At 45.1% G+C, this 13813-nt stretch overlaps 1 protein-coding gene across 1 annotated transcript in view; it reads right to left on the bottom strand.

Annotated features, from left to right (window-relative positions):
• Positions 1-913: 913 nt before the first annotated feature.
• The window catches only part of PARD3 (par-3 family cell polarity regulator), a 722486-nt gene continuing 709586 nt past the window's right edge, over positions 914-13813 (bottom strand). The window contains exons 24-25 of the mRNA XM_011956182.1: positions 10857-10984; positions 914-2908 (exon numbers count right to left, since the gene is read on the bottom strand). Of these exons, the coding sequence (XP_011811572.1) occupies positions 2515-2908; positions 10857-10984 (522 nt within the window). The 3' untranslated portion in view covers positions 914-2514. The remainder of the gene's footprint in view (positions 2909-10856; positions 10985-13813) is intronic.

Genomic DNA, 13813 nt, shown 5'->3' with positions numbered 1-13813 from the left:
TGCCTTGGCTTGCCACGCACCCCTCATTCCTAATCTTGAGGTGACAGAATTTGGATGTACTGACAGGATGAGGGTTGCTATGACAACCCACTGATGCTAGGTGCTCCACAAGAGGGCATTTTTGACAGGTCCTCACAAAGCCTGCCATTTGCGTGGGGACCAAATCTCCTATATTTGTGCACAAGACATACCTAGGGACATAACACCCTTTATGCCTTCAGAACACCACAGGCATATTTGTGGGCATCCCTCTCAAAGAAATAGCAAAACCTTACTTTGTAATTTGGGAAGTAAGAACCAGGTTTGTATTGGAAGTGGACTCGAATCTGGACCTTTCTCTGGGCTCACAGGACTCAAGGCCAGGACTCAACCAAAACATCTGGCTTGCTAGGATGATTCCAAGGGTGCAAAGGGCAATCATGGGAAGATCATGTTGCTTTCTGTGTAATTTTTCGATTTAGTTCGAGCTGTACTGGCTCCTTCAATTCAGAACTCCTCAGGCTTCTTTAGGCAGCCTGGGCCTTGCAGTGGACTCTTGAAGGTTCTTCTGTCTCTCCTTCCCCTCTCTCCTCAGGTGCTCAAATATGCAATCAACCACCAGTTCCTGTGTTTGCAAACTTCCCACTTTGAGACTTCCAACTGTAAGACTGTATATTGTCTTAATGGACTAAGAGTGAGAACGATGTCATAATGGGGACCATCTTTTCCAAGGGACAGGTGAGTCCCCCCTCTCCATCCTCATCCAAGAGTTCGCCCCAGGGTTCTCCTGCCCCGTTTCATGCACATTTTCCTCAGATGTGAGGAAACTTCCAACTTTCTCTAAATATATTTTTTAAAAATCACATCTGTTAATATACCTTTTAAAAAACCCCAGCTAGGCAAGGTTGCCCAGGAACATCAGAGACACCAAAAGAACAGGAAGAAATATGCCTTTTATTAGGAGCCGCATATGTACAGAGAAAGCTGTTTCTCACAGCTCAGGGGAGGCTGTGAAAGAGCCACTGTCATCCAAGGTCACTGCGCGTACACTGGTAACGCCACTTAGACACTGCCGCACATTATTAAGAAACAGAACCATGACACAGAAGTGCAGAAGAGACACAGGTATGTGTGTGGACACATCATTTCTAAAAACAAGTCAACACAAAAATACAATGGGCCAATAAAAAAAAATAGGCACATCCATACATGTCTTTTTTTCTGTTTTTCAAATGAATACATGGTATGCTGAGCTTTCACCTCCAGCTTTTTCCACATCAGAATTCACAGGCACTTTGGCAACCCAGCCACGGTTTACAATACAGGATGTTCAGAACGATGAAGGAAGGTGGGAGCCACCGAGGTCCCCGAGACCCACACACACACTCAAATACTGACACGAGAGCGAGCTTCCTGCCACCGCCGCTGTGGGACCCGAAAATGTTCTCTGTGTGATGTGTAACGGCTTTTCCTTTGTCTTTCATGTTTCATGGCAGAATTACTTAGGAGCGTGGCATCTCCAGTCAGATATGCAGTGTGTGGATGCATTAGACAAGCATCAATTGCCTCTGACTTGAAAAGCCGTAGAGAGATCAAAATGACCGTCTGGTTTATCTCTGTCCCATTCTGTGCCCTTCCTGACAAGCTGTCAGAACAAAAACTAATGAAAATAATTACTGGGATGTACTGGGCCATGAGCTCTTCCTAGGAGAATTTCTTTCTTAGCTCTCCCCTCCTGATAGACACGGGGCCAATGGCACGCCCAGCTTCCCCCGGCAGGAGCCACTCCCGTCTCCCACGTTCCCCACACAGAGCTGTGGTGGCTCAACCCACGCGTCAGGAACAGGACCGAACAAGCCTATGCATAAACGCAGACTAGGATCATCGCTTTATTGGTAATGTTGAGTTATAAGGCAGTTACAAAAGGACCCCCATGGTAACCAAACAATGTTGGACTATGGCTTAGCTTCTGTAATAGGATGACCGACCCTCCCGTCACAGGGAGCTGAGAAAGGAAAGAGAAAACCACACTGATGACAAAGTATGACAAATGGCTGGGCTGTGAAGTACCAGAAAGCCCCAACTTTTGGTGTATGTCGCCCACTTTTCCTCCTCCAGAGACTGAGATGTCATCTCACAGCTCAGAGAACTTAGAGGGGGAAACAGGGCCGCGCGTCATCCTCCGCGTCAGGTGAGTCTGTCTCGCACGTGGTGCAGGGACGCTATAACCAAGCCGCGGACAGCGCATGAGTGGGGCCGAGACTCCCGGCACTGTGGAGAGGCGCACAGCACGTGAACGCCTGGAACAGATGATTGTCACAGGGTGGGAAATCCTTCCATGAAACAGACACGTGAGACATCGTGGCAAAGACATTAAGGCCTTCCATTTCTTTGCCTATACCGCTTAAAGGCACTGATACCAACAACAGAAATACTCCATAGTACCATCGAGGTTTTAAAAAAACTCCCAAAATACAAGTCTTTATAGGAAAATGTCTTTTATTGCGTGACATGAAGCCTCTGTTCTTTGCGCGCTCAGGAATAGAAGGGCCTCCCTTTCTCAGGAGTCTGAAGTCTGCTCAGCCTCGCAACCTGAGAAGGGGAGGGTGGCACATCTTGCCGGAAAGGCCCCTTGGGAGGGGCGTAACTGGGGTCCTGGACTTTCTTATACGAGTCATAGTTGCTGGGCCCCTCAGAAGGAGGCTGCTTCTTCATCTGCTGCTCCTTCCGCCTCTGTTCCTGGCGAAGGAGCTCCTGAGTTTCCAGCATGACCCTGGCGTTGAAGCCGTGTCCTCCCAGGTAGCCGTTCCTGGAGCCTTGGTAGCTGGAGTACCTGGGGTTCTCTTTGGCACTCTGGAAGCCTTCCCCGGGGGAGTAGTTCTGCTCCCAAGAGTCCTGGGAGACCGAGCTGGCGTTTTTCCTGCTTTGCCTAGAAAGCAAAACCAAACGTTAGTGTGAGGGTAGGAAGAAGGAGGGAGGAGGAGGAAAGGCGGCAGGATGGGATGGAATATGCATTTTCATGTTTCAATAAATATTCCTGTTCTCTTATCACATGCCAGACACTGTGATAGGGGCGGCTGGAGAATTCAAAAATGACTGTCCTCAGCAAGCGCACAGTCTTGGACAACTAAACTAACAATGAGTAAACAGGAGAGAGAACTAGACTGTGCAGCTACTTAAAAAGAGAGTCATCTTCCTGTGTCTGAGCAGGTTGTGTCTGTTCTGCTTAGGGTACCAATATCTCCTGCAATTTAGACACACTGGCAAGGCAGAGAAGTATTAGAGGTTTGGCAGCTTCCATGGTAGGAATAACTCCTTGCTTTAGAACATTACAATTCAATTCTAAACAAGCACAGCAAATATTTTGCACAGCTGCCACCATAATGCCAGAAGCACTAGCTAATATGAAGTACATGTAATGGATTACAATGTGGGTTTGGTTATGAAAGATTTAAGTCTAGACTCCTTTATGATAAAAAATGCAACAGGCAGTCCCTTAAAGCTCTGGCTTTTGAGTTGTGTATGTCAGCAACTTACACTCTCTGGGATACTTGCTCATCGAGATTGGAGGGAGAGTCCAGAAGTCTGTAGAGTAAGCACTATTTTCTTATACATTTACCTTCACCAAAGCCCAGGGTAACCTACTTAACTTGCTTTCTGTCGCCCCAGGATAGGGAAGTAAATCAGAGTCATAAGAAAATTTCAAATTCTTACCACTTCTGCAACAGGGTTGCGCATGATTTCCAGGAAACATTATTGTTTTGAAACATCTTTAATTTACTATCAAGTCTCTAGATGGTTTTATGAATTTACAGTAAGATTGGCTATGATGAAGTAAAACAATTCTGTGCCAGAAAGGAAGACATGCCCTAATTTTTTTGCCTTGAAAATGGAAGAGGGGGAGAGACAATTGAGTAATAAAACAAAATATATTGCTCCATTTATCAATAAGAAAATCATTTGGCGACAGTATGTATTGCTCAGCCCTTTCCATCAACATACACAACACAGCTGAATGTTCACAAAAACACTCATGGAAGGAAAAGAAGGTCTGGGAAGCCACTGCATCTCCCGCAGGAATGATGCAATTTGCATTTTTGAACATTCAGAATTGTGTCAATATGGTTTGGAGGGAAATCCACCCATTTTCCATATGGCCTAAAATGTAGTCGGAAACATTTTCAGTAAGGAAAATGACCGTAATGTCCAGCATTGCCTCCGGCTATGATGATGACTGCATGAGCATTCTATAGCATGTCTGTCTGGGTCTCTTTTAAGGGAAGACTGAACCATTTGTACAGTCAGCCCAGGCAAGAATCCTTAGATGCGATGGAATAGTTTATTTGCCTAAAGCACTGATTATCTTCACTTAAAAAGTCATAAATTAATCTTCCCAGAGACAAGACTGTTGGAAAATGCCGGTATGAAACCAGGGATTTGACATTAATCATGAAACTTTAATTAAAACAAGGAACTTGTGACTGATATTACAGCAACAAAAATGGGATTCCTTTATGAGTTATCAGTTTGAAGATAATCAGAAATAGGCTGCAGACATTTCACCTCTTTTTCATCCCTGGCCTACTAAGATCCATCAACTCCCTTCCTCCCCAGCTCCATGGAGCCCCAGGTTTCGCGCTATGGCGGTTGTGCACCCTAAGTGGATTCTGTATCATCCCCGGAAGACAGTCTTTCTAGATTTAAACAGGGAGAATTCACTCAAGGTTTGTTAGGGATGGAAATTACAACAATGTGGGAGAATGAATTTTTTGTAGCTAAAATTTTCTTCAAATTAATCAGTAAAGAGAGAAGGAAGCAGACTGCCCTGAGGTCTGAAGTAAGATATGTGGGTAAAATGCACATAAGACACACACACACACACACACACACACACACACACACACACACTTCCTTGGTAAGGAAGTTTAGCAGTATCTATATGCTCTTGATTAAGGATAGAATGAGAAATGGGCCAATTGTAGAGACCAAGGGAAGGAAATGGACAATAAGAGTTTCCTGCACTAGGAAACCAGGCATCCAGGCAGCAGGGTGAGGTGGGAGAGTGACTTAGGCTCAGAGCAATGTAGATTCAAATCCTGAGCCTGCCTCTGCCTGGCTGTGCGACTCTGGGAGAGTTACGCTCACTGGGCTCAAGTCACCTTACCTGTGAAACAGGCATAATCTCTAACCTTGAAAGGTTGTGGGGAGAAAGAAATGAAATAACACATGTAAAGTGCTTAGAAAAGTGACTTGCACTCAGTAAATGATTGACTAACAGGTCCCAGAGGAGTAGTTTGAAGACAAAGTCATTCTGCCTTCAAAGATTAGGCTCTGAGCCTGGGTGTGGTGGCTCAGGCCTGTAATCTCAGAACTGTAGGAGGATGAGGTGGGAGGACCGTTTGAGGCCAGGAGTTTGAGATCAGCCTGGGTAACATAGCGAGACCCCACCTCTACAAAAAATGTTTTGAAAAAATCAGCCAGGTGTGGTGATGGGTGCCTGTACCCAGCTACTTGGGTGGCTGAGGTGGGAGAAGTGCTTGAGCCCAGGAGGTTGAGGCTGCAGTGAGTGAGCCGTGATTGCTCCACTGCACTGCAGCCTGGGTGACAAAGTGAGATCCCATCTCTAAAAGAGGAAAAAAAGAAAAAAAGGCTCTGGATTTAGAGAGGCATCTTTTTGACCAAACAATAATGTTGTTTTTAATTTAATTATTTTGTTTTTGAGACAGAGCCTCACTCTTTTGCCCAGGGTGGAGTACACTGGTGCAATCTTGGCTCACTGCAACTTCTACCTCCTGGGTTCAAGGGATTCACCTGCCTCAGCCTCCTGGGTATCTGGGATTACAGGAGTGCACCACCACACCTGGCTAATTTTTGTATTGTTAGTAGAGATGGGATTTCACCACGTTGGACCAGGCTGGTCTTGAACTCCTGAACTCAAGTGATCCGCCCACCTCAGCCTCCCATAGTCCTCAGATTACAGGCATGAGCCACTCTGCCTGGCCAAAAATTGTTTTTTAAAGGAAGCTTTCCCTTCCTTGGTTGGAGGGATTGAGTAGAGATGCCAAGACACAGAAACGCAACAGAGGAGAAAGGAGCCCTTGCTAATTGAGGGCAATTCAGCACACTGCTGCAGACATCAGAGGGAAGGCCACGTTCTTCCCACTGTACTGTGAGCCCTTGGCTAAGGTCATGGATAACAACAGCAACAAAACATCAATCTCCTTTCGCTGAATTTCTTTATAACCAACACATAGGATTGTCTGGTCCTGCATGCAATGAGCCCCCTGGACATTTCTGAATCCACTCAAAGTACATATCGCAGTTTGGCAATAACTATCACCTAAAGATTACAACCACCTCCAACATGGCCTGGAGACCATCAGCACGGAGAGGACTCAAACCAAAAATCTGATGCCTAAGGAAAGCCATTAAGCCACCAGGGTGACAGGGACACAGACAGATGGAGGAAGACAGAAGGAGCGAGGCTAAGAAGTTGGGAAGTAGATTGGAGACATAATAAATGGGGCTCATGGAGAGAACACAGGAGGATGCAGAGACACAGCTTGGAGGGTGAGGTATACAAGGCTTTCGAGGAAGTCAGACCACGGCAGACAGGGAGCCAAGGGAGGGGAGAACAAGAAATGGAGAGGCAGGAAAAGAAAATGAAGGGAAACACCAAACCAAGAACCTTACGTCTCTCTACCAGTGCCTGTGACTGCACACGCCTCTATTCCATTTGGGGGCTGCCTTTTGGATATTAAGGAAAGAAACTAATTTAGGAATTAAAGAAAGATGATGTCACAGGGTACAGATCTCAGTGACAGAGGAGCAATTTTTCTGTTTGTTCTACTGCACAGCATGGTAGGTATAGTTAATAACAGAGTATTGTACATTTCACAATGCTGAGAGAGTAAATATTTGAGGTGATGGATATGTTAGCAAACTTGGTTAAGCTTAATCAATTATTTTATGTTGTATTCATAAATTATAACATCACTTTGTGCCCCACAAATTATATAAACTGTCAATTTATAATTTTTTTTTTTTTAAGATGGAGTCTTGCTCTGTTGCCCAGGCTGGAGTGCAGTGGCACGATCTTGGCTCACTGCAAGCTCCGCCTCCCGGGTTCACACCATTCTCCTGCCTCAGCCTCCCGAGTAGCTGGGACTACAGGCACCCGCCACCACGCCCAGCTAATGTTTTGTATTTTTAGTAGAGACGGGGTTTCACCGTGTTAGCCAGGATAGTCTCGATCTCCTGACCGTGTGATCCACCCACCCTGGCCTCCCAAAGTGCTGGGATTACAGGCGTGAGCCACTGCGCCTGGCCTATAATTTATAATAAAAAATACATTATTTTAGAAAAAGAAAAACAAACAAAAATCCTACTCTGATTGAGAACTGAGTGTGGGGCCACCACATAGGTCCTTTTTCCTGCCAACTAGTGTTACCACCTGGCCAGTGTTTCTCACTGACATTCCAAAATGTAACTTGAATTCTGCCTGTAGTTTCTTACTTACAGTTACAATTTACAAACCACTCTTTCTCATACACGTCTCTAATTCAAACCACCTTATCTAACGCAACTGATACAAAGCCCAGACCATTTGTTTTATTTTATGCTCCACTTTGTAACTATACTTTTTTTTATGTGTGTAATCTTTTTGGTTTCTAATGCCATACCAACTTGTTTAGACAAAACTCTGTTAATTGTCAACATCCGAAAAGCAGAGGTCAAGTGTCTTTGAAGAATATCACATGTCAGAAACTTGGACTTGACTCAAGCTCATGGAGGTGGCTGCAGTCCCCCCGACCTCCTGTTTGCTTTCTTTCCCTTGCTTCAGATGTCTGCACACAGCCTGCCGCAGAGTGGGGCTGCTTTGCGAGGCATCAAGCTGGGCGCAGGGTTCTGCGTTCCTAATCTCCCTCACAAACAGGAAGACTCCCATTGATAAATTATTCTCTAAAGGAAGACAAGAAGATACTGCAGAAGCCTACCAGCCTCTGCTGCCCAAACTTACATAACTCTTTGAGGATGTCTGCTTTTCTCATATCTAAATAGGATAAAATGACTAAAAATAGGGAGCTACAATTAACCCAGAGGGAAAGCTGTAGTTATTTAGGGCAACACTAAATAACAGCGGAGGCACTAGCAGTAGCGGCTGCAACCCTCCTCTGCGTGTAAATATAGATACTTCTACCAGGCGCTTCCGCAGGGAGAGGCGGAGAAGGGAAGAGATGTCAGGGCTGAGAGTAAAGAAGGGAGAGGAATGGGAAGGCAAGGACGAAAGGTTCGGCTGGGAATGCATGAGCTACTTTGGAATGCAACCAGGAGAAATTCAGTGGAAGCACCTGCCTTTCTCTTTTGCCTCTTCTGAGGACTGGGACCCAAGCGCCTCTTCTCCCTTCCAATTGCCCTGCCTTCCTGGCTGCCCACCGCTGTCTCTCTCACCTCCCTTTCTCAGCCCTTGGCAGCTCCCACGTCACTGCTCTCATTATACACACTTTGCTATGTTTCTCCTTCAATCCTTAGAGACACTCTCAGGCATGGCCAAAATATATGAAGCCAAACAACTGGCCAATAAAAATAAGAACACAGCCCCTGCCCTGACAACACCATCCACACAAGCTATGAAGTACCCTGGCCCACCTGTGTGGTTGTGCAGGCAGGGCCGTGCCAGGTGGGCCAACTGGTCCACGCTGTCGGCTCACCCTTCCGATGGAATGCAGCCACACAGACTGGCTGGGCCGCGGCGGGTGAGGGGGGCAGTGCAGCGGGGAGGGTGGATTTTACACAGACGAACCTTGATGTCTAATTCAAGTGCCTAGGCATTTGATTCACTGGGTTGATTCACACAGTGACCTCCTTCTAAATGCTAAGGGCAGGAGAGCATTGAGGGGAACTTTGTACCTATTAATATCCCAAATTTGGGGCCAGGCATGGTGGCTCACACCTGTAATCCCAGCACTTTGAAGGGCTAAGGTGAGCAGATCACTTGAGGCCAGAGGTTCGAAACCAGCCTGGACAACATGGCAAACCCCTTCTCTACTAAAGATACAAAAATTAGCCAGGTGAGGTGGCGCACGCCTGTAATCCCAGCTACTTGGGAGGCTAAGGCATGAGAATTGCTTGAGTCTGTGAGGTGGAGGTTGCAGTGAGCCAAGGTCATGCCACTGCACTCCAACCTGGGCAACAGAACAAGACTCTGTCCCCAAAAATTTGGGAACAGAAGCCCTTGATAGCAACAGGCCTTATAAAATCATAGTTTAGGACATGGGCAGGTTCAGGTTTGAATGCTGGCAAAATGACTTACTAGCTGTGTGAGCTGGGGGAAATTTACCTACTCTGAGCTGTTTCCTTACAAGATAAGATTATATCAAAGGTCCTATAAAGACCAAAACTCTAATGACTCTTACCTAGAGCAGGCTAAAGAACCTGGCAATTCTCCTTTTTAAAACAAAGGGGTTATACATAGCCTTATGGATTGAAAAAGAACAACTGAATGAATAAATTGCTTCAACAGATGGCACTCATGCCCATGGAGACTCATCCACTCCATGTCCCCTTGGCTGACCTGTGTCCATGTGGTGAAGTCCCTTGTGGTTGTTACAGTGATTATTAACATGTAAAGAAATTCGTCTTTTTGAGATAGGGTCTTGCTCTGTCACCCACGCTGGATGCAGTGGTGTGATCTCGGCTCACTGTAACCTCCGCTTCCCAGGCCCAAGCGATCCTCCCATCTCAGCCTCCCACGGAACTGAGATTACAGGCATGTGTCACCATGCCTGGCTAATTTTTGTATTTTTTATGGAGACAGCGTTTTGCCATGTTTCCCAGGCTGGTTTTGAACTCCTGGGCTCAAATGATCTGCCTGCCTCAGCCTCCCAAAGTGCTGGGATTACAGACCTGAGCCACCATGCCTGGCCAGGACTCATCTTTATTAGAAATTGATCAAGATCAGTCTACATTGGTCAGTCAAAATAAGCATTTGTCTCCTAACTCCCCAAAACTGTTTTGCTCAAAGTCAAAAGTCTACCTGATACCAACATGGCAAATGAATTTTTTCCTACTTAAAATATTTTTGTCCTTGGTTTTGAAATACAGCAACAAATGCCTATAAGAATGTGGCTACTGGAGTCACTTGTTTTGGGAAGTTTAAAAAGCTGAATGTTTTTCAATATTTTTATTCCTCACTATGCCTGGAAGAAATACTTTGATGGAAAAATAGTTACTATTTCAATGTACTGGCACTCAGTCACCTGAGATCCTTTGTCGGAGAACTGGGTCAAGGCCTCTCCCCTGGGGAGCAGGCAGGTAAGGGTTGCTTGCTTGGTTCCCAGCTAACAAGCTCAGCATCCCTGAGACCCTCTAAAGTTAAACATGGGTGACAACAGTGATGATGGGACAGTAAGAGAGTGGGGTTTGGGACCACGGATCCCACACAACCACGGCATATTCCGATCCTTTTATGGAGCTCTGGATTTATGAAGTATCATTGATTCTAATTACCCTATGTGCTACGCCAAATAAGGGTTATCTTCCCATTTGTCTGATGAAGATACTGTCTTGTCCACACGGGAAGCAGGAGAGCCAATACTAAGAAGCCAGTACACCAGTCGCTTCACTTTTTTAGGGAGCTTGTGGTTGAAAATACTGGCATCTCCTGCAATCGGCATTTCCGCTGGCCTCGCAGTAAGACAGCCCCCCACGCTAAGGAACAGTAGCCACCAGACATTTATTGGTTCCTCCATTGCTACCAGGGGCAAGCTGGAGAGGCCTCAGCGATTTGGGAAGGAGCGCATTCTTAAAGGGCCGGGGGATCTTAAAGGGCCGAGGCAGGGGGGTGGATCTGGAGGCTCGGCCAGGCGTCCTCCTACCGAGGCAGAGAGCTGTACTGGCGCTGGGCCTGCTGGGAGCTTTCGCGCTCCTCCTGCCGCTGCCGCTGCATCTGCACCTCCACTGACACCGAGTGCCGCCCGCTCTGCGCCGCCGGCCGTGCGTTCGGCTGGAAGAGGAAAATGCAAGCACATCGTTAACCAGAAAGATCCGCACAGATAACACAACTGGTTGACTCCGTTTCGATTCTTACGAATTGACTTTGAAAATTTTGAAAATTCTGCGGTTTTTTAAAATCGTTTCTTTGAGAAAAGTGGCATACATATAATTGTTCTTATGAGCCCACAAACACTCAATTTTCTTAAACTGTGATTTTGGCTTTGGCATGTGCTTTAAATTGAAGAGATCAAACTTTCTACTCTTCTTTAATTTTTTCTAGAGATGGGATCTCACTCTGTCACCCAAGCAGGAGTGCACAGTAGTACAATCATGGCTCACTGCAGCCTTGAACTCCTGTCCTCCCACCTCAATCTCTGGAGTAACCGGGACTACAGGCACAGGCCATCATGCCTGGCTAATTTTTTTTTTTTTTTTGGTAGAGATGGGGTCTCCCAACATTGTCCCGGCCTCAAGCAATCCTGCCTCGGCCTCCTGAAGTGCTGAGATTACAGGTGTAAGTCACTATACCCAGCATCTAGTCTTTTTAATAAGGCTTGGTAAATGCTGACATAAGATGCCATTTACCTCTCTTGAGAATACACAGAGCAGATACAATGAGAGTGAGGCTCTTCCAAAAACTAGAAGATGTTAATACCAATAAATAAATAAATAAATAAAAATAAAAATTTGCTACAACTCTCAAAAGTGGGAAAGTCCAGGAGTGCACACTTGCGAGTTGGCCATGCTGAATTTTGGGGGGTAGGTATATATTTTAGTTTTAAAGCAGGATACAGTATAGCTGATTCCCCTTTTACTACAGGATGACAGTGAAATTTTAAGCCAAGATTAGTTTAAACTAGGTACTGACAGGCCTCCTGCAGTCCACACATGGCAGCCAAACAGGGAACAGAAATGCCTATCAAAAGAACAACTCCAAAAGCTAATCACTACTTAAATTGGTTATTAGGTAATGCATTTTACCTTAGTTATTAGGAAATGGTAATTTAACCTAGGTTGATCATCCCCTATAGAGAAAGTTTCGATCCTCCTAACTAAATACTTTGGTTAGCACTCCATTTCAGGAGTTCAAGACCAGCCTGGGCACCATAGTGAGACCCTGTCTCTACGAAAAAATTTTAAAAATTAGGTGCAGTGGCACATGTCTGTGATCCCAGCTACTTGGGAAATTGAGACAGGAGGACCACTTGAGCCTAGGAGATTGAGGCCGCAGTGAGCCATGACCATGCCACTGCACTCCAGCCTAGGTGATGGTACAAGACACTGTCTCAAAAAGAGAAAAAAAAAAAAAGGAAAAACAAAAAGAAAGAAAAGAAAACCATACTTTGGTCAGCAAGTCATCTGGTGATTGGCGCTTCTCACTGAAATCAGATTACTGAACGTGTATACTGCACTGTATAGATCAGGCTTCTGGGATGCTTCAGCTTCTCACTGATGATGGTTAGCTTACCTTCTAGATCTGGCCTTTTGAAATAAAAGTAGCTGTGCTCAAAATAGACAATGATGCCACTACATTTACAAAACATCTCAATGGTTTGTCACAGCATCAGCAGGAGGCCCCTTAAGTGATCCTTTTCAGTACTGGCCACCCTCAGTTCCCCCTCTGTTATGCGATGTTGTGCATCAGGCATAGTCTGAGAGGAATGTCTGTTAGAAACAAGTTATTGATTTTCTTTTAGAGTTGAAAGCTAATGGTAGACTTTGCCCTGATAATGATTTTCTAGAACAACAGAGTCTTAGCATTTATTTGGCGAGCTGTAAGATAACAGGTAGCCTTGTTACCAAAAGAATGGCCTTTATGGTTGGCTTTGGCCAGGACAGAAAGAAATCAAGCATCATCTATTGCTCTCTTTCTGCAAAGCCAGCACAACCTTACTTGTTGATAAGCAGTAATGAAGCAATATACAGGACAAACATTTCAAAGCATATGGGCTTAGTTAGTGAGCATATTAAAAATATCCCAATACAAAAATAATGTGTGAGGAGATTAGGCTTTACAATACCCCAGTCTCTACTAGGGGACGTTTATAACCACACTCACTGGAACAAATGTGTGTTCAGAGACCCGCTTCACGACACCATTCAAATAACACATCAGTGAGGCCTTCAGCAAGAAAAACACTTCTCTGAGCGAGTTCTGCTTATGCAAACAATTGTTCATCAACTGCATTAAAAGAGACAGACATTTTCCTCCATTACACTTGATGAGGCTGGCCAAAAAGGAAACTGAGCTGTTTTCTTGTCATGGTGAGCAATGGGAAGCTTGAGATAAACCACTGGACAGAGAGAAAACACTACACCATTTCCTTTACACCCTCAAAAGAACCACATTTTCCTTTCCTTTTCACTCAGTGTAAGCTATATGCATGTGTCAACCAGTCTTGAAAGATCTGGCATTCTGCAGCAGGATTTAGTAACCAGCTTTTTAAGCTCGTGCTGTTCTGTGACAAGCTGCTTGTGGAGATGTGAAGGGAAATTGCAAGGTCTTGTAGAAACTTCAGGTATATTTTTAAGTTGTTTCTCCCATAGACCTGAAAATGTGTTTCTGACAGAGAAAAAAGAAGTTGAAGGACTTGTTTTCTCTGCTATGTTTTCTGACACTGTTCACCTCAGACTTTATCAGCTACAAGTATCTAGTTGGATCTGGATATGTTCCAATGATGACATTATCAGCATATGGGGTCTGAAAACTTAAAAGGAACGAATGAGTTTGGGATCAGCAAACTGACATATTTCATACTATCATAATCACCAGGAGGAAACATAAACATTGGCTTCACCATTAATATTTTACTCCATTTCTCTTTTCAGAGCTTGCAAA

Source organism: Colobus angolensis, unplaced genomic scaffold, assembly GCF_000951035.1.
Source record: "Colobus angolensis palliatus isolate OR3802 unplaced genomic scaffold, Cang.pa_1.0 Scaffold41, whole genome shotgun sequence".
NCBI lineage: Eukaryota > Metazoa > Chordata > Mammalia > Primates > Cercopithecidae > Colobus > Colobus angolensis.
Note: the sequence above shows the minus strand (reverse complement) of the source record. Positions and strands in the feature narration are given on the sequence as shown.